The sequence below is a fragment of the Pan paniscus genome, chromosome 10 (assembly GCF_029289425.2).
Source record: "Pan paniscus chromosome 10, NHGRI_mPanPan1-v2.0_pri, whole genome shotgun sequence".
Taxonomy (NCBI): Eukaryota; Metazoa; Chordata; class Mammalia; order Primates; family Hominidae; genus Pan; species Pan paniscus.
In genome coordinates this window covers 10,136,728-10,157,923 of record NC_073259.2, presented here as the reverse complement: position 1 = coordinate 10,157,923, position 21,196 = coordinate 10,136,728, and the positions used below count along the sequence as shown (strand labels likewise).

Here is a 21,196-nt window from a genome sequence, read left to right as displayed (position 1 = left end):
AATATTTTGAGGTTGCAATATTTGCTGATAGCTCTTCTGAGCAGGGACCTGGCTATTCTCCTCCTCCTGAGCATTTTTACTGTCAAGACCCTGTTCCCATTGTGACTCCCCCATCCCATCTCCATCATGCTATCCGATTCCCCTGCTTATTATCTTTTACTTCTCTGAAAGACGCTCTTAATCACAGCCCTTTGGTATGTGGCCAGGGGAAAAGAATGAAATGAGCCTTAAGGTATGGCAGGTGTCTTCAAGGCCTGTGACACCTCATTAGACACACTAGGACTTACCAAAGAATGTCTGTCTCCTGGAGGCTGTCTGAATGAAGCCGGCTGGCGGCAGACCCAGCACCTTAATAAGGATAATTCAATTGGTTCATTCTTTGTGGGAGCACAGATTCAAAGGCTGAGGGGTGGAGCGTACTTTGGCCAAGCTTTGCCTTCTACAGATAAGGATTCAAAGCATTAAGTAATAACATCAGGTCAGTAGCAGAGCAAACCCGGAGCCTGGGCCTTTTAACTCCTAATCCAAGGCTGGTTTCATATCCTAAGAATCAACACTGGCCATGTTATTCTACACAAACATCAGCACCAACTAGGGGTGGGCCACCACCCTTGATAGCAGCCAGATGTCATTGTCAAAGCAAATAAACTAGTATACATGCTGCCATGTCGGAATTAAAGAATGATATATCCCACCATGGAGCACTGGAAACGGAGAAGAAAAGATGAAAATCACCGGATTAGCATCAGACAATTGTAAGACAAAATACCTTCTTGAAAAGAAAAGTGTTGCACCTACTTGTTCATCTTTTCCTACTGCAACTTAGAGGGGCACACAGAGATAAGGAAATTACAGTGTGGGTCACCTGCCCTTGCTGCTCGGTTCCCACCCATAATCCATCCATTATCCTGCTCTTCTGTTCCTCAGACCCTTTGACACTGAGGTCAAGAGGAAGCTGAGTCAGTTCTGGGGCTGTAGGAAAGTTGAAACATAGGCCCCGTTCTCTTTGGTATTGGAAGCAGGAGTGGTCTGGGGATGCTTTATAAAATCATTCATTACCAACCTTAGAAGCCATCTTCTCTGCTCCCCTCATTTTATAGTCCAGAGCCGGGAAATGACTAGTCAAAAAGACAGAGCCAGGACTAAGACTCCAGGTTTAATGACTCGCAGGCCAGTGTTCATTCCACCACAGCTATTTTTACCTAAGTTATTTTAATATTTTATTATTAGTTTCGATCATGAAATGAAATTATCTATGTTTAGTCATTCTCAAGGCTACGTGTGTTTCTCTGTAACTTTGAGACGATCTGGAAAATAGAAATTTGGCAAAGATAGATACAGATAGATAGATAGATAGATAGATAGATAGATAGATAGATAGACAGACAGACAGACAGACAGATAGCCAGCCAGCCAGCTAGCTTGGTGTTTGCACACAAAATATCTTTGTTCACTGGGAAAATCCCAAAATGTAAAATTTTAAATTTTTAAGGTTATTTTTCTATTTTGTCTAATTTATTTCCATAACAAGATGGCTTTCAAGTGAAAGCATAATAGATATAATTAATAATCATATCATGAGTCTTGGTCAAGCCTTGCTATTAGGAGATAGTTTTCCCAGAAAACTGTCATTTCCCATAATGAATGACTAATGCCTGAACAATACACATATTTTGAAGTCAAATAATTTCCAATTCTTTGTTTTCAACATTTTAATCGGGTTGTCAGCTGACGGGTTGGTAAACATAATTTTAGATGACAGATCACCATTTGATTCTTACATAGAACTCAAAAGGAGTCACCGAATTAGACGACATTAATTAGAACAGGCTTCCTCACTGGGTTCACATCTACACCACCAAGCAATTGGAATCACATTGATCCCCAGCCCGGGCATTCTAGCAAGAAGCATTATTCACTTATGGGTATAGGCATTAATTTGAAGGAAAAAAAAAAAAACCCAGCTCTATTTATTTTTCTAAGAGCTGTATGCCCAATAAGATTTCACATTTTATTTTCAATAATTATCAAAATTTGCACACCAGATATATTTTAATGGTAACTTACCAGAAATTTTTACACATGAAGCTTAACGGTATCAGGAAATTTTTTAAGCTATAATGATTGATAGAAGTTTCTAAACATAAACGTATATTAAATTAGAATAAAATTCCATGGAGGAAGTAGAAAAAAGAGTAGAAACAAAAGGGAAAAAAGAACAAAGTAAAATCATGGCACAACTCTTAAGAACCTGTTCACATACTATCAGATAGATTTTAATGGGTGTCATGTCCGTCTGGTTTTGCATTCTTTTGGATATTTTTGAAAGAGCGGTGTAATTTTATTTTAAAATGTCACTATGTACAATATGATGGAAATGACATCCTCTGCAACTATTTAAATTTATGATAAAATGTTAGATGTCGACTTGACAGGTACAAGGGAGTACACAATTTCAAAACTGCTTTTAGGGAATACTCAACAACAACAACAACAGAGTATGCAGGCCATGGTCCTGGGCGAGTCTGGTGCAGCCCAGTGTCTGAGGGCCAAGCCCACGGTCTCCGTGGGAGCCGACCGCCAGCCCTCCGCGTACCTCCATGATGCAGGCCAGCTGCTCCACCTCATTCTCCCCGGGGAACAGGGGGTAGCCCGTGTACAACTCCGCCGTGATGCAGCCCAGGCTCCACATGTCAATGGCCATGTCGTAGGGGTGGCCCAGGATCACTTCTGGGGACCGGTAGAACCGGCTTTGGATGTACGTGTATACTGCGGAGGCAAAGTAAGAGAAACCTCGTGGGACAAACTTCTTACTCTCCAGAACGCTCTCCCCCAGGACACCTTCTCAGTTAGACTGCGCCCCCGCTGGCAGTGAAAGGGAAGTGCAGCTGGCCAGCACTCAGAACTCCCATTACACCATCACAGCAGCAAATCCGCACAGCAACCTGATTATAAAGGAGGTGTGACTGTCCCTGCTTTATTGATAACGAACTCCAACGTGGGCATTGTCGTAGGAAAGTGAATTTAAGTGAGCCAAGTTTATAACAAACAAACAAAACATAAGACAAATATAAGACTAAGTTTTCAAACTGTCAGATTGATTTGGGGTAGACAGCTTCTGAGTCTTGTGACTTGGCAAGGGAAGAGGCATATCAAGTTAGAAAGGGAGCATGCAAAGTCTATATTCAATATAGCATGTGCACTTATTGTATAGAAAGAAAATTCTCAACAGGTGGGGATGAATAGACTGAAGTCGAAGAAATGGAACACGGTAGTTATTTCCACATAACTGGGCTTTCTGGTTACCTGGGGAGGGGCAGGGATTCTGTAACCACTTTTCTGTTGTTTAAATTGGTTATTGTCAGAACATAATTCTGTGATTTAAAACAAAATAGAGATTTAATGAAAATAATGTTTATATCCTGCCTGCTTCCCAAATGTGTTTGTGCTACTTTGCAAAGTACACATGCACAGAGTATTTTAGAACATGGATTTAATGGTATTTACATTATGTTTAGTATGTGCCAGGCACGATTCCAAGTACTTTTATAGATAAGCCCTTTCAACCCTTACATTAAATCTGTGAAGCAAGTAGTATTATTGCCTCCAATTTAAAGAAGAGAAAACTGAGGCATACGGAGGTTAAAATGTCAAGGTTACTCAGCTATAAGTGACGGAGCTGGGATTTGAGAGTAGGCAGTCCAGTTCTAGCATCAATATTAGACACTGCCTCACAGTTAAAATAAAGATAAAAAAGAAGTCAGAAAATATGCACAGGGGGAAATGACTGCTAGAAACCAAGGATAAAATAATTACAAATTCAGTTCCGAGCATCTTGGCAGCCAAGATAAATGAAAACTGAAAAGTTACACAGCTTTCAACATCTGAGAAGGGAAAACATACAAGTTCTTTGTGGGAAGCATTACTTTTTAGCTGGAATTTCTTATAGGATTCATACATAAAGACACAAAGGTCTTATGTCCTCAAAAATTGATCTGCCAGAGAGGCCCAGATGGAGGACACAGAGGCATGCTGTTGCCATGGCAGTGTGGTCCTGGCTGCTGTGGAGGCAGGTGCCAGGGTCTCCCTTGCCTCGATGTGAAGAGCTTAGAAAGCGGAGGAGAGGAGAACTCCCCTGGCCATCTCTGTGACCGCAGCCGCCGCATTTTACACAGACAGGAGGGAAAAAGAGGGAGAGAAGGGAAGGACGGTGTGGAGTGGAAATATTAATGGTGGGAGAGAGGAAAATGAATGAAAATAAAGAGACTGATTCAAAAGAAAGTGAAGAATACGAAGATGACTCTGAAAAGGACCTGGAGGGGTTAACTAATGAAAATGAAAAACGTGATGCCAGCATAATAGAGATGGCTTGTGAGAAGGAAGAGAATATTAACCAAGACTTAAAAGAGAATGAAACAGTAATAGAACACAGCAAACAGCTTTCTGATCCTGACAAATCTTTGCAGGATGAGGTCTCACCAAGAAGAAATGACTTCATTTCGGTACCGAGTATTCAACCTTTGGATCCCATATCAGATTCAGATAGTGAAAACTCTTTCCAGGAGTCCAAACTAGAAAGCCAGAAAGACTTGGAGGAGGAAGAGGATGAGGAAGTAAGGAGATACATTATGGAGAAAATTGTACAAGCTAACAAGCTTCTATAGAATCAAGAACCCGTGAATGATAAAAGGGAGTGAAAATTTAAGCTCAAGGACAAATTAGTTGATCTGGAAGTTCCTCCACTAAAAGACACTAATACTTACAAAAGTTATTTTGAAAATGAAAGAAATATATTTGGGAAACTGTCACAGTGATGTATTTCCAATGATTTGGGACAAGAAAATATGCTCCTGTCACTTACTCATGGAAGCTGTGAAATAAACAAGGATAGGACAATACTGGTAGAGAGAGATGGAAAATTTGAACTTCTGAATTTACAAGACATTGAAGAGTCAGGGGTATTTGCCTCCCATTAATAATGCAGATAGTACAGAAAATGACCCTCAGCAGGTGTTACCCAGATCTTCCAACTCCTGTGTCAGTGGCATCAAGAAAGAAGATTCTGCAGCAAAGATTGATGCTGTCACTCACTCATCAACAGGAGAGCTGTTGGCTTATATCCCTCCACTTATAAGTTGGCTTATATCCCACCACTCAACCGCAAGACTTGTCCAAGCTCTGCTGCCATCTCAGATCGAAGTAAAGGGAATGGGAAATCTAATCAGGACAGTCTGCACATATCTCATCAGTGACCTCAACATACTGTCTTTCCCCTTGACAGAAAGAACTACAAAACGAGAACAAAAGAGAGAAAAGCTGAAAAGAGAGGAAGAGCAACAGAAAATAGAAGAAGAGAAAGAAAAAAAGAGGGAGAATGGCATAGTATTTAAAGCATGGTTGCAAAAGAAAAGAGAGCAGGTCTTAGAAATGAGGAGAATTCAGCAAGCAAAGCAGATTGAAGACATGAATAGCAGAGTAAGTAAAACTTTTCTGAAAAATAAGTTCATACAGATATGAAAGCTGAACTTAATTACAAAAGAGAGTCTGGATATCAGCCTATGAAAGAAGTAGAAAAGTGGTTCAAGAACTACCCTTGCGAAAGATGCAACATGCAGATAACTTTCCAATAAGGTTCTAAGAGGCCTTGTGAAAATAAAATGATTCCTATTTTGTTCAGACTTTGAAGGAACAGAAAATAGAAAACGATCAATTCATTTTTTCAAGATGCAACTTTGGTATTCAAACAGGACAAAGATACATACACACACACACACAAACCCTACAGACTGGTCTGACTTAAGACTAGACATATGGAAATCTTATGTAAATCTTTAGCAAATTAAAGACACCAAATTATTTAATTTAAAAAATTTTTAAAAATTGAAAATCCAAGAGAAAATTTTGAAAATCATCCATATCCTTACTAAAAAAAAAGATATATATGTAAAGTAAAAGTTGAAAATTCAACCCTAAGCTCTTCCAGGCTCATCTCCAGTGATAACCACTTTTAACAGTGTGGTGCAAATCCTTTTATATCTTCTTTATATTTATACATTTACATGTCAAAAGTTTCATTATTCAGTTTTTTTTCCACTTACTTCATCATGGACATCTGTCTAGGCCATTACATTTAAATCTTTCTTTTCAAATAGCTGCGCGGTATTACAGCGTTAATTTATTAAACCCTTCTTCATTTGTAGATGTTTAGGTTGGTTCCAATGTTGTGCTAGTTAACAGTGCAGTAGTGAAGATGTACATTCTATGAGAACATCTGTAATCTGTAGGAGAGGTTCTTCAGAGGGGAATTTATAATTTTTGAAGGTTTAGAGTGAAATGTTTGGTTAAAGATGCAAAAGTATCCTCCCAAAAGATAATATGAATTCACAGTTCCTCCAACAATGTGTGAGAGTGAATGGCTAACACTGTATGTGGTGCATTGACTTATTTTTTTCTTCAAACTAATAATATACATGCTTGTATATGAGCATGTGTGAGACATAATAAGAAATAGTTATAGGACTTTACCCGTAGTTTTTGGAACAGAGCTCCTAAAACCTTTTTAATTTCTTGAGTGATAGGGGTTCTACATGTATCTCTTGTTCTAATAATTGACCTTTTATCCTGGCTTCTGACACAGAGCTCCTAATCCTTTGGAACTTCTTAGGTGATAGGACTCTCTTTGTTCTAATGAGATGACTCTTGGTGGGCTCCTGAATAGGGGCTGGTTGCCAGAAAGACTAAGCCATGATTAGAAGCTTGGAACTTTCAGTTCTAACTCCTTTCTTCTAGGAAGGGGGAAGGGGCTAGAAACTGAGTTAATAACTTCAATGACTATGTGATGACGCCTTCATAAAAATCCCCAAGCTGCAGGATTCAGAGAGCTTCCAGGGTATGGGAAACATGGTGTTGGGAGGGTGGCGTGCCCCCAAGAGGGCATGGAAGCTTCACACCCCTTCCCAATACTTTGCCTTGTATATCTCTTCATCTGTGTCTTTTATTATATTCTTTATTAATAAACTTGTAAATGTGTTTCCCTGAAAAAGAAATTGATCCACCAAATATTTGGAAACATCCATCTAGTAGTCCTGCCTTCAGCCTCAGGAAGCTTCCTCTGACAGCCCTTGCCACCTTAAAAGCTGGTCCCAAAGTCCCTGTGTTGTATATCTTTAACACAGCCTGTGTATATCTCTAATCATTGTATTCACCATATTATTTTTATCTTTCTGTCTCTTACATTAGATAGTAAGCAACCTGAGGACAGGCAATGTTCACTAATTGTTCCTGGTACCCAGGACAGTGACTGACAAAAAACAGATCACAAATGTCTGTTGAATGGTACATGTTCTCTATAGCGAAACTGATAGAAGCCAAAAGAACACAATATTAAATAAAGTTCAGTAAACGCTGTGAAAATGTACTCCAGAGCTACTTTTTTGGATCCTAGCTTGAAAAAGAATAAAACCTAGAGGATCTGGGGCAGTGAATTCCAAACTTCAGAATGACTGTGGTTTCCGAAGTGCAGACTTCTAGCTACTTCCCAGAAATTTGAATTAGGAACAAACTACAATTTTTCAGAGCCCCAAAGCAATTCAGATACACAGTTAGTTAGTTTTGGGGCTCACTGTTCTAGGATAATTCCATATCTACAGAATATGAGAGCTTGAAAGCACCCTTATAGTATTTGGATACAACTTTCTCAAATTATAGATGAGGCAACTTGGGCTCAGAGAAGCGAAGCACCTTGTTCAAAATCATACTGGTAGTGGTGATAGCTGAGCGCAGCCTAGAAGGCAGGTGACCTTGTATGTGAAGGGAGAGAAATTGCAATAGGAAAACTCAGATGATGGGACTGACATGGGGCTCACCTTTCTGGTGTTCATAACAGCTTGATCCAAAGTCAATGACTTTAACAGAGGCTTGGCCCTTTTGGTATAGCACTATATTTTCCTAGAGAGAAGAAAAGACGTATGTCAAGCTATAGTAATGCTGCCCTAGGCCCTCTACTTACCTAAATGCTCCTCATCCTTCAGGGCCCAGTTCAAATATGACCACCTGCATGGGCGTCCTCCCACATCCTCTCCAAAATCCCATCATCCTCCGCTCTGACTTTCCATTTGACTTGTGGTCGGCGTTTCTCATTCAGACCTCATAGTCACTGCTTTGCAGAGTTTCTTTTGCATATATTTTGTCACTTTCCCCCTATTGATTCTGCAACTCCTGAAGATAGTGACTTTGTTTTTATCTTCTTTGGCACCTGGTTCTAGGCCTTGCTTGCACGGCCTTAGAAATGCCATTGACTGAATTTGTTCGACATTCCCACGAAATGCCCTCCCTTGATATACTGCCATGACAGTAGAGCACCAAAAAAAAAAAAAAAAAAAGTCAAAGGCAATGATTTCATTGGAGTTTGTGATTCTTACACAGCCTGGGGAATAGAATGGGTATTTCCAGAGTGTGTCCATGGCAGGACGGAGATGGTACTCACAGGCTTGAGATCACAGTGAATGATTCTCTCTACCGAAAGCATCTGCAAGCACTTCAAAACAGAGAGAGTGAAGCGCCGAACTATGGACAGACTGAAGCCTTGAAAGTTGTTATTCTTCATCAACTCATACAAGTTGATTCTGGAAAAGAGGGGAAAAGTGATGCATATGGGTGTAAAAAAACATATAAGGCTGAGTTTGAACCTGCAAACAATCTTGTATCACCTGGTTTCCGTCTAGTAGCAGGCAAGCCTCAGACCAGGAGGCAGGGCTTTCATGCCCTTATAGACTCAGCTTTCCCACTGAATCGTGGTGGGCACAGGGTGAAACTGTGTCAGACTCTCAGATGTCCCCTCATTTCTGATGTGACAAGGCCACTGAAGCACTTTGTTATGCAGGCAGGTTAAGAGGTTGGCCCAAACTTCTGAAATAGTCATAGTTCCTCGGGCCCTTGGGAGGGACCCAGGAAGCCCACTAGTCACTCAAACAAGCAGCCACTCCTGCCCAGGCCTAATAAGGGCTGTCTAAGGACATGAGGTTCCTGACAAGTAAGGAACAAGAGAGTGGGCAGATGGGGGCTGAGGCCAAAGGGAGCCCCTGCTCCACCCAAAGTGTGGCTGTTTGGTCCCACCTAACTGCTCCTTTGAGAAATGAAAGCTCGCTTTTGCCAGAGAATCTTAAATTCTCTAGGATGGCAGAAGCCTACTATATTATATGAAGTCTACAGACTTACGAATGTTAGAAACTAATATTAATACAATGCATTGACAAAGAAACATTTATTTGTGAGCTGCCAGTTGCAACCTCTGTGCAAGCTGTGAGATGGGGAGAGAAGGGAAAGAGCATGACCCCAAAATGGCTCTGCAGCAAACTTCTGCTGGTTCCTCCTCATCTTCCATTTCTAAGATCGTCTAGCTTTGGTATTACTTAGCAAGCCACTCATTCTTAATGTTTTCTTAGAGATGGGGTCTTGCTATTTGTCCAGGCTGGTCTCAAACTTTTGGACTCAAGTGACCTCCCAACTTGGCTTCCCAAAATGCTGAGATTATAGGTGTGAGTCACTGTGCCCAGCCAGAGCCATTCATTCTTTTTTTGTTTGTTTGTTTGTTTGAGACAGAGTCTCGCTCTGTTGCCCAGGCTGGCGTGCAGTGGCACAATCTCAGCTCACTGCAACCTCTGCCTCCCGCGTTTAAGTGATTCTCCTGCCTCAGCCTCTCAAGTAGCTGGAATTACAGGCACACACCACCATGCCCAGCTATTTTTAGTAGAGATGTGTTTTTAGTAGAGATGTGTTTTTAGTAGAGATGGGGTTTTTAGTAGAGATGTGTTTTTAGTAAAGATGGGGTTTCACCATGTTGGCCAGGCTGGTGTCAAACTCCTGACCTCAAGTGATCCACCCGCCTCGGCCTCCCAAAGTGCTGGGATTACAGGCATGAGCCACCATGCCCGGCCGCCATTCATTCTTGAGGGCTGCGATGGAGATGTGAGTCTTGGCTCTGGCCCCATCCTGACTAGTCACCTGGGCAACTCCCTCATCTCTCTGGGCTTTGGATTCCCCCTGCACAGCCCTGGCCCTCTGACCTCCCAGAGCTCTTTTAAGCACAATGACATCCTAACTGTGCACTGTGATTCATGGCCAAGAAAGGCAGACCAAGCTGTCCATTTGGCCACAGAGAAGATAATTTACCTCTGCATATCAGAGACTCGACCACGCTTTGTAATAACCAGAAATGGTGAGGAGAGTGTCACCTTACCTGCTAATTCAAATGTAGCTGGCTCCTAGAATTTCATCGTCAGCAATGGTGTCATGGGGGCACTGAGCTACCAGCTCGCTAAATCCAGTAACACTCTGAGAGCTCACCCCTGATTATTCTCCTTTGCTAAATGCATTCTGGGTTTCTAGTTTTATATAAATTGCATCAGATGGTCTTCCCAGGGAGAAAAATAATCAAATTAGCATGTCTTTGCAATTAGCATGCCTTGTCAGCTCCAATATTCAGCCAGGCCATGCCAATCTATTTAAGTCAGGCTCTGCTCTCTTACCAAAAATATCTGCTCTTGTCCTTATTTACTCAAAATCAAAACCCTTTTCCCACTCTGAGCAGCCAGCTGCCTGTTCCTTTGGGTTTCAGCCTCTGCACGATCAGGCCAGAAAGCCGATGAGTGGGGAAAATGACCGCAAAAAAAGAAATGTCCTTTTTGACTATTTCAGTTTAGCTCTTAAGGAAAGAGGCCTTGTTTTGGTCATGTCACCTGGCTCAGTACCCAGTACCAGGGAAGTACATCATGGGTATGCTGGCAGGTGACAGGCATACCAAGATGGCCTGCTTTCATCCCATCCTCCTTGCTCCTGGGCATTCTGGATAACCGAGTGACTGTCATGTCCATTCCAGTTACTAAATATTCACATCCAGAGAAATCTAGTGTTCTGACCTCAAACACTATCACTTAGGTAACTTTTCCAGAGAAAATGAGTTAAGAAGAAAAGGCAGCTGACCCCAGGAGCTCAAAGGTGATGCAGAAGTGATTGCGAAAGTAGAAAAAGTCCTTCATATGCACCACATTGTAGGTGTTGTCTTTGTCCTTCTTTCTGAGAGCTTCCAGGATCTTCAGCTCCATCAGGGCCTGCTGGTGAAACCTGAGGTGATTGGGAGTGGCAGGCAGGGTGGGAAATGGGGACAGAAACATCAGTGTCAGGTCCCGCTGCAGCAGTCAGCCCCTCCCCATGACCCCAACAAGACTGTCTAGTGGCAGGAAGCACTAAAAACACCACACTCTCACCTCCTCTTTGCCCCCTCATGGAATCAGATGGGTAGAAAGAGAAAAGGGAAAACAAAAGGGAAGATTGGAGGGAGAGGCACAGTCAGGAAGGGCTGGCATTCTACAGGGGCCAGAGTCACCCAGTCCCTCCTCTGTGGCCTATGTCATCCCCCAAGCCACACCTCTTCTTGTTCCTGATGATTTTCAGGGCCACCAGCTCATTGTTTTTGTGATCCAAGCACTTGGCCACCTGTCCAAAGGACCCCTTCCCGATCGTCTCCAGAACTTCATAGCGGTAGGCAATGTGATCATGCAGGACCTGTGGAAGCCAGGCCGGAGGTGAAGAGCAAAGCCATGGGCTCCCAGGTCTTCCTGGTACATGGCCCTGGCATTCCCATCCCCAGATTATGGCTCACTCCTGGAGGAATTTTCTAACTACACTGGGCACTTGTGCGACTCTCGCCCTCATCTCATTGCAACTATGATGAGGAGCTTGTTGCCTGGATTCTGGGCCACCCATGTGGTGCCAGGGAAAGTCCCACAGGCTTGATCCATGTCAAGCAGCACAAAGGACATTGGATGGTTTTAGGAAACTTGGGATCTAGTCCCAGTATTGTAGTTCTAGTTCTAGTCCTCTAGTTTTCTGCATGTTTTAGGACCTATAAAGTAAGAGGGTTGGACAAAGCGGCCCTGAAAGTCCCTTTCAGTTTGGACATTTTATGAGTCTTGAAGTTAAGCAGCATCTCTGGTTTGGGGGAAGTTTTATTTCTGACCCCTGATGTGTCTCTATCAATTAGAGAAGGCGTTAGGTCTCCTCTCTGCCTCTTCCTGGCCAAATTTGGTTCTCCTTTGGGCTTACTGGGATTTAATCCTATCCTGGAGTTAGCAGTACAGAACTTGGACCTTTCTTGGTGAAGAGAAATATTTCAAGAGCCAGAATCACCCATGTCTCTCCCTATGCTGGAAACTAGGGAGCAGGGGGTTAATCAAAACCACAGGAAATTTTCTATTAAAAAGACTTCAGCTTTAGACAAGCAATTTATCCATTCTGAGCTGCAGTGCTATTGTCTGTAAACTGAAGATGCTGGATGAGATTATCTCTAAGGTCCTCAAGCTCTGTGGGTCTCTAATTTCTAGTGTTACACTCATGAGTTTGGGAGAGGCGAAGGATTAAGTGTTTGTGCACAGGTCCTGAGGATGTGTTTGAGAATGTGTGCCAGGGGTCTGTTCATACAGGAGGAATCAAGACTGAATTTGAACACGTACAACTTTCCTGATCTATGGATGTAGGTTAGTCTGCTTGTAAGGGTCTGTCATGAGAATGTATGGGAAAAGGACAGGGACAGGATCCACACACATGTTGCTATAAAATTACATATGTGTTTTCTTAGCATTTGTGCTTGCCTTCTGCATGCTACCACTTTGTGTCATAATTGTTTGTTCGCAAGTCAACTTTGACATTGATTATGGTTACTTGAAAGCAAGAACCATTTTGTATTCATTTATGATAGCTTCCTTTATATTTCCAGAGTCCAGTAGATGCCCAAGTTTATGATAGATTATCAATACATAGGCATTCAATTAACATTTGCTGACAAAATTAAGTGAGAATGCAGCTATGTTGCTTGCTTGGGAATTTGGCTGTGTGCAGTATGTATTTGTGTGTGTACTGGAATGCAATAAGGATGGTGATTCTGAGCTTACGGAGAACACACATTGTCCCTTTCTTCCCCACAATGCCCTCATCAAAAAAAAAAAAAAAAAAAAAAAAAAGGCTTTTCTAAGATTTGAGACTGAAGAACTGAGTTCCAATGAATTAACTTAAAAGTAGTACTGACACCCTTAGGGAATTCCCCAGAGACCCTAGGCTCAGCTAGGGTGGAGCAGAGGAGGGAGCAGGGAGGGAGGGGTTGAGGAGGTCTAGCTGAATCAGAGTTAAGATTTATACTGGAGATTCCCAGCCAGGCGCAGTGGCTCACACCTGTGATCCCAGCCTTTTGGGAGGCCAAGACGGATGGATCGCCTGAGGTCAGGAGTTTGAGGCCAGCCTGGCCAACACAGTTTAACCCTGCCTCTACTAAAAATACAAAAATCAGCCAGGCATGGTGGCGGGCGCCTGTAATCCCTGCTACTCTGGAGGCTGAAGCAAGAGAATCGCCTGAACCCAGGAGGTGGAGGTTGCAGTGAGCCATGATCACACCACTGCACTCCAGCCTGGGCAACTCCATCTCAAAAAACATATATACATATTTATATTGGAGATTCCTAACCAGGGACCCACTAACCCCCTGTAATTTTATGTATGCGCAGGTTGTCTTTTCTGAGATGAGGACCTATAGCTTTTATCAGGCTCCCAAAGGGATGCTTGACCGAAAATATTGAAAACCCGGGCTCTAGAAGGCAGCTGTGTGACAGAAACGAAATCCTTGCTTCTCAAAGTGTGGTCCCAAGGATCAACAGCACAGGCATCACCCGGAGGCTTAGGCCCCAGCCCCAGACCTGCTGGATAAGAACCTGCATTTTAACGAGCTCCTCCAAGTGGTTTGTGTTCACAGTAATGCTAGACAAACACAGCCCTAAATGCTGTTAATAAAATCTGCCTCTTCTGTGAGCCATCAGACTCATCCTGTATCTTAAATCCAAGTTGCAATGAAATGTTCCGAAGGGGAAATTCCTGACAGCCTGCAGCCTAGTGGACTAAGCAGCAGACACCCCAACATGCTCAGCCCTGGGAATCACTGCTCAGCTTTCACCTTAAGGCTGGGAAGAGGCACTGTCCTGGGGAAGCCAAGGGCTACAGTCAGAAGAGGGGGAGGAAGAGGAGCTGTTGGGATCGTTTTTTGAAAAACAGAATGAAATTAAGCTCTAAGCACCAGGGTCTACAGTGACAAAAGCTTTTTTGTCTGTGGGGGAGGTGACATCTACTATAAAATAGAAAAGAGTCCACGTATGGGCTTGTATTGAAGAGATAAAAAAGGGAATGTTGGGAAAACTGCTCCTTATTTCAGTCTGGCCTTTTCCAGTGGGCTATGCAGGGAAGGAGCCTGTGGGAGCTCACCCAGGATGCAAACCGGCTACCCCAACTATGCTTGGGGGAGAATTAGTCTTCCATTAGTAGAGTATTTTGCATACTAAATCGCATGTTTCCCCATTTTCAAACATGGTATTTCCTTGGTTTGGCACTACCAGAATACTTCAGGACATCTAGTCTCCAACATATCAGCCCCAAATACTACAAAATACCCCTGCTTTTTTCCTTTCTAGACTACCTCTTGTCCCTGGGCCCCTGCAGGTTCCCATGGCCCCCACCCCCATCACCTTCAGATAGAAGCCATGCTCATCATCAAAACTCGTCTTGCTAAATTTCTCAGGAGCCATGTCGAGCTTCTTGGCTTCAAGCCCCAGGAACCACAGCTCCGCGTAGCCCAGGATTTCACTTTGTTCATATGGAGACAGCTGGTTCTTAAAAAGCTTTAGGGCCTCTGTGTGAAAAACACTACAATTGTGAGTTAAGTTGAGGCGGCATGGGATTTGCCCAGGATGCAGACGATGGCATCCCTTCCAGGTCACGAGCCATCAGCCTGTTCCCCAGCTGGGTGGCTCACTGAGGACCCTGCATCTGGCATCTCACAAGATGGAAGTATGACAAGGATAAATGTCAAGGTCTTGTATTTATTTCAACAAATCAAGAAAAGAACACAAGGACAGGGAAAGAGAGAGCTCAGTCCCCAAACACCTGGGGGTTAGAGCAGCGCGGGTAAAAATTCCAGGAGTAAAATTAGTGTCAACAATAGTATATAGTTTAGGTGGCAAGTTGCCCAAGTTAACGTGGAATTAAGCTATAATTAGTCTGTCTTGAGAGGCTTTGAGAACTGTAATGTCTGCAGGGCCAGACAGGTAACATAAAGGCAACATTAACGGCCCAGGAGGCTTCACGCTCAAATCTGCAGGTGGATCAGGAAGGACCTCAGATTGCAAGGAGAGATTATGAGTTAGGACTTCCCTACACCGGCCAGATCACATCGGCGCTCTCGTGCGTGGTCAGAGGTAAAATTCACAGTAACTGATGAACTAGAGCATTCTCAGAGAAAAGAAACTAGGATTAGGACAGGGGGCACCATATTATTTGACAAACTGCTGAAGCACTAGAGAGGGAACTGCAAGGAAAAAGAAAAAGACTTACAGGGGACAAGACTTCTGTTTTCATATATGTGAAGGGCAGTCAAGTAGAAGCTGAATAAGGCATGTTCTTTGCCCAGAGGACAGAGCCAAGGCATAAGATAGCAGGGGGGCAGATGGCAGCTCTGTAAAGGCAGAACTAGCTCAGGACTGAAATGACCTCTTCATGCATAGTTCCCGGAGTTGTTTAAGAACAACAGGCACCAATTTCAGTTTCTAAGCTGTGGTAGAAGAGCTGTAAAGCGTCTGATGATGGCACACATAGTGGATGCTCGGTGGATTTGGGCTCTGTTCCTTTGCATCCTAATAGGTTATGAGTCTCTGAATCCCACTGAAAGTCTAGCTACTGGCCAAAAACCCATGTGTAATCTTTCAGGCCTGACCACAAGGCAATCCACAAAGGCTTCACCTGGCAAGCCTCATGGGCAAAGCTGCCCTCCCTGCACCAGAGCTGGTGCACAGCCAATGCATTGCAATCTCTGGAGGAAGCTACAGCCAAGGACTGAGACCCCTGGCTGGCCATGATCTTCTACATGTCTGCGTTTCTAACCAAGATCCCCCTACAGAGGCTCCTCTCCAACACCTCCTTATCAAGAGGAAGGAGCAAGCTTCAGCACCCTTTGCTCTGCTCTCAGTATTCAGTACCTTTCCACTCCTGGCTCTTCCACTCTCTCAATGCCTTCCCGCTGGCCCCTAGGTCCATAAAATGACAGGAGCCTTGTGTCTGGGCTCCTTAGGAAAATGAGACACTTCCTTCTGTCTGCATTGGTACATCGCGCCCTTGCCCAGAGCCACTCCATGGGGGAAATTCAGCCTCCTATTCAGCCTCTTGCTTATACTACCACAGTCAGAGGTTAGACGCTTAACTTCTACTTTCCTCTTGGCTGGCTGCCTTCATTGATTACTCTGACACCTGGCAGCTTAGCTCACTCCAGCGCAGCTTAGCTCTTAACACCCCGACCTTCCATAACCACCTCCCCACCCTGCTACTGCCCCAAAGGCATACCTGCCGCTGTCAGAGTCACCTTTTGCTTCTTTGGTGACTTCTCCTCTGCCTTGGGATCCTGGGTTTTAATGCTAGGGTGGAAAGGTATTTCTGAAGCCTTGAGCTCTGAGGCCGGCATCTGATTGTGAGCTTGATTCTCCTGTCCAGGAAAAGAGGTTTGCAATAAATAACTACTTAGGACTCTCCTGGGGGCCATAAACCATTTATTTAACCAAAGACACTCACCTTCAGCCAGGCTCTTTACCTACCTCTCCAGGGAGAAAACACCGATTAAGAGACAGAAGGTTCTCCCTACCTCTCTCCCAAAGGAAGCATCTGTCTGACTCACACTATTCCTGGGGAGACCCCTGTACCTTACAGTATGCTGCTGACAACCCCAGCAACATCTCACTATGGGAAGAGATGGGAACAGTTTTTCACTGCTGCTCTTAAGAAGGTGAGCTCCCAACTAGACAAAGTGACTTGCCCAGGAGCACATGGACTTATGTGTGTGTGACGCCTCTTTCAGTTGGCACTTTCGCACATATTATCTCATTTGGTCCCTACACAAAAGAAGTAGGAGGACATGGGAGGAAACTAATATTTTGTATGGTTCCACCTTTTATGTACCAGCACTTCATTTTCCCTCAGTGAATCCTCCTGACAGCTCTAGAGAGGGCCCATTTTGTAGCTAAGAAAAGGTCAAGGACTTATTTGCTCAAGCTTATAGTCATTGTAAAGAATGAGAACAGGACTAGAACCCACCTCTTCCACGGCTACTGTGCTTTTCCCCACCATCCTGGGCCTTTCTAAAACTGGCTTTGGACTAAAACCAGGTCTTTCACCCGCCTTCTCAGGGTCCAGTCCGTCTGCACTCACCTGATACAGCAGGGATGACTTCAGCAGGACTTTCTTGCTAATGTGTGGGAAGCTTACCATATTCTTCTTCCCCTTGGTGTCCACAAAGGGGAGTGAAGTAACACTGGTGTTCTGTAGAAGGAGAAATTGCATGCGTTACATAAGCCTTAGGCAAGAAAACGTCTCCAGGGGTCATTTCTTCCAGCCTCCCCTCCCAATTCCCCAACAAGAATGAGCCTAACCCCAATCTGGACCTAAACCTATTCTTAAAGTTCTTGGCAAGAAATGCAGATTCCAGAGCAGCAGAGTCAACAAACACATGGGCTCTGGGTTTGAGTCCCTGCTCTACTACTTACTAGCTGCAGGCTTTCAACAGCTCACATTGACTCTTTCTCAAAACCTCAATTATTTCATCACTACCATGGGAACAAAAATGGGGCCTACCTCATAAGGCTTTTGTGAGGTAAATGAGTCAATATATAGAGAGTATTCTGTAAGTGCTGGCCATTATTATTATTACTCCAATATCTTACCACCCTAACGCAGGGAAGTTCTTCCTGTTATATCACACAAATCTTCATCAGTGCAACATAAGCTTCAGTTTCCTCTATGACTACATTATTGACTTGACCTACTCACTTGGATCCCTGCCCTCCTGCACTGACTGATTGACTGATTAATCAGGAGAGAGGACACAATAGCTAAAATTTGGAAACAACCTAAGTGTCCATCAACAGATGAATGAATAAAGAAAATGTGATACTTAAACACAATGGAATACTATTTGGTCATAAAAAAGGATGAGAACCTGTCATTTGCAACAATATGGATAGAACTAGAGATCATTATGCTAAGTGAAATAAGCCAGGCACAGAAAGAGAAATATCACATGTTCTCCTTATTTGTGGGATCTAAAAATCCAAACAATTGAATTAAGGGAGATAGAGATTAAAAGGATGGTTATCAGAGGCTGGGAAGGGTAGTGGTCAGGGGAGAGGTGGGGATGGTTAATGGGTACAAAAACATACACTGAATAAGACCTCGTGTTTGATAACACAACAGGGTGACTATAATCAATAGTAATTTAATTGTATTTTATTGTATGTAACACAAAGGATAAATGCTTGAGGGGACAAATACCCCATTTTCCATGATGTGATTATTACACATTGCATATCTATATCAAAACATCTCATGTATCCCATAAATATATGCACCTACTATATACCCACAAAAATTAAAATAAAAACATTTTTAAAAATCATGTGGAGGAGATGGGGCGTGGTGATGTGGAGATGGGGCGTGGTGACGTGGATAGAGTGCTGTCATCATGTTATGATACATGTTATGATAAACTGGCCAAAATTGCCTGTTCAAAGCTACCCTGGCCACCCACCTCTCCTCATTCTCTCCTAGAGAAAAGGAGCTGACCATCACTCCCTACCTTATGAAAGACTTGGGTCATTCTGGAGTTCTTGATATTGGAAGGTGGCTTCTGGACCTGAACCGAAGGTTTACTTCCAACCTGGATCAAGTGGAAGAAAATAGGAACAATGCTTGGCATGGCTTTATCCCACACTGTATATTTTTGTTACATTACAATAAACAAACTATGCTTGAGGCCAGCTCTCCTGACCCCTAAGCTGGGAAGAGCCAGGAGAGGCTCCAATAAGTACTTAATAAATGTGTGAATGGATGATTATCCAAACAAATGATCTTTCCCAAAGTGTTCATCCTGGATGGGCTTGGCCTATGGTTTTCATGTTTTAAAAAAATCAATATGGCCTTTTCTTCCAACAAAATCTTAACTAGAGACCCTGCTTACGGTAAGGAGTAACAGCTGAGCTGCTCTTGCTGTTTAGAAAAGAAAATGGCCATTGCCTTGCCTGGAAGTCTTTTTGCCCTGAGTGTGGCTCTGAAGGTGGCATAGTGGAACCCACCCAGTGGAACACAGGCACCCAGCCTGGACACCAGTGCCCTGATCAGAAGAGACTTCACACCTAGAAGGGTGAGGAGAAGAAGACCAAAATACTAGAGCAGTGTGTCCCAGAGGGCGGCAAGCACCCCGCAGAGGAAGGGGACGTAATGTGTACAGTACGCAGATAAGGAGCTATCTAATGGGTATGGATTTACTGTAATATCCATTTGAAAAACTGTAACAAGCACATTGAACTTGTAACGTTGTGGTTGTTATTATTTAGGATGAGATTAAAATTTAAGTTAAAAAAAAAGTAAGGCCAGGCATGGTGTCTCACACCTGTAATCCCAGTGCTTTGAGAGGCTGAGGTGGGAGATCACTTGAGGCCAAGATTTCCAGGTTACAGTGAGCTACGATCGTGCCACTGCACTCCAGCCTGAGCAACAGATAGAGACCTTGTCTCTACAAAAAACAATAATAAAATAAAGCAGAGTGTGAGGACTATGTAGGCGTAGGCATGGCAAAAACTGTGAAGCTGGCCCTCAAATGACTGAAGTTTAGCAAACAACAGGCTACAGCTTGAATCAAAGTTCTGGTCTTTGAAGCCAAACCAGGGTTCCTCCTTCTTCCAGACCTCCCCTATGGAGTTGAAGGATGTTTATCCAAAGCTGACACACAGCTGGTATCAGACCCGCTTCTGTAAACATTTGGCCACATTGAAATAACAACTGGGTACAACACTTAATATCATCCAGCACAGCTAAGTCCTGCACAGCACAGTAATGATGAGGACTATTTGGGACAGTCAATCTTGACTTCCTGGAATAGGGAGGTAGTCTGAGGGAGAGAGGGTTGCATAGAACATGGGGCATGGTCTCAGACCACGTTAATTCGCTAATGTGCTATATTTAGGATTCCACTATTGAATGGAAAATGGTATCTGAGCAAATATTGCAATTGCAAATCTCAGAGTCTCAATTTCTCATCAAGTAGGTTTGTGGGGATGAATATTCATTAGCATCGTCAATAACAGGCTGACATTGAGGATGCAGTAGGGAGACTGGACAGATAAATGAAAGGTACATTAACAGAATACAGCCCAAACTAAATACGAAACAAAGGGCATGAACAGTGAGTATCAACAAAGAAGGAAAAGATCACTGTGAATGCAATCGGCCCAGGAGGATGGTGGTAGAGGGGGTGCTCTTCTGAATGGGTGAGGCTTGGTCTGGGCTTTAACCGAGAGGATGGGTAGAGAGCATGCTTGCTCAGTGAAACAACACCATCCAGGCACGCTCCAGGGCTCTTCCCTGCTCATGCTGGGTAAGCAGGAACAGGCGGTTGACCACGGGGCATGGAAAGCACTGAAAGACTAAGACGCTTGGTCTTTATCCCGTGGGCAACAGTGAACCACTAACAATTTGTATAGCTGGCGGTTACATGTGCAAAGCAGTATTTCAGAAAGACCCCATCAGCAGCAATGTGATAAAATAATGCTCATGGGTATGGACTCTAAAATCACACTCTTTCATTTTGATTCCTGGTTCCACTACTGATTGTTTGAACCTGGGCAAGTTATTAGCCTATCCTCATGTAATGTGGTGATAATATTAGTACCAACCTCAAAACACTGTGAGGATTAAGGGAGTTAATATGTGTAAAGTGCTTTGCACATGCCAAAGTTGTCTGCTAGAGTTCATTTTCCTTATTTGCAAAATGGAGAGAGCGATCTTTGCTCATTTCCCATGAACAGGAAAACCATGGACTCAGAGCTTAGCTGACAGAGCAAAGGGGTGTGTGTGTGTGTGTGTGTGTGTGTGTGTGTGTGTGTATGCAGCCCAGGAGTTTAGCAGCCCCAGGTGACCAAGTGACCCCGAGGACTGGTGGCTTCTACATCTCTGCACACTTGTACTCCATTCTCAAATACCCACAGGTCACACAAGTTTATGAACTTGCTGATTGTTGGCTGTCTTTCAGCAGCTTCCTCAAGAGGCACACAGTGCCCCATAATAA

General features: G+C 43.5%; 1 protein-coding gene and 1 pseudogene across 8 annotated transcripts in view; one reads left to right on the top strand and one right to left on the bottom strand.

The window, feature by feature from the left end:
• Window positions 1-21,196, bottom strand: part of DYRK4 (dual specificity tyrosine phosphorylation regulated kinase 4) — a 51,791-nt gene that overhangs the window by 6,197 nt on the left and 24,398 nt on the right. For 7 of the 8 annotated variants that reach the window (XM_055095273.1, XM_034935206.2, XM_034935207.2 and 4 more), the window contains 10 exons: window positions 18,710-18,790; window positions 17,287-17,397; window positions 16,429-16,567; window positions 14,562-14,725; window positions 11,426-11,562; window positions 10,981-11,121; window positions 8,486-8,624; window positions 7,866-7,947; window positions 2,597-2,769; window positions 288-348 (listed from right to left, as the gene is read on the bottom strand). In XM_055095273.1, coding sequence (XP_054951248.1) covers window positions 288-348; window positions 2,597-2,769; window positions 7,866-7,947; window positions 8,486-8,624; window positions 10,981-11,121; window positions 11,426-11,562; window positions 14,562-14,725; window positions 16,429-16,567; window positions 17,287-17,397; window positions 18,710-18,790 — 1,228 coding nt within the window. Of the gene's footprint in view, window positions 1-287; window positions 349-2,596; window positions 2,770-7,865; window positions 7,948-8,485; window positions 8,625-10,980; window positions 11,122-11,425; window positions 11,563-14,561; window positions 14,726-16,428; window positions 16,568-17,286; window positions 17,398-17,621; window positions 17,641-18,709; window positions 18,791-21,196 lie in introns of those variants that run through there. The other variant, XM_055095278.1, reaches the window with a different exon arrangement.
• Window positions 4,028-5,840, top strand: LOC103786381 (coiled-coil domain-containing protein 181-like; annotated as a pseudogene).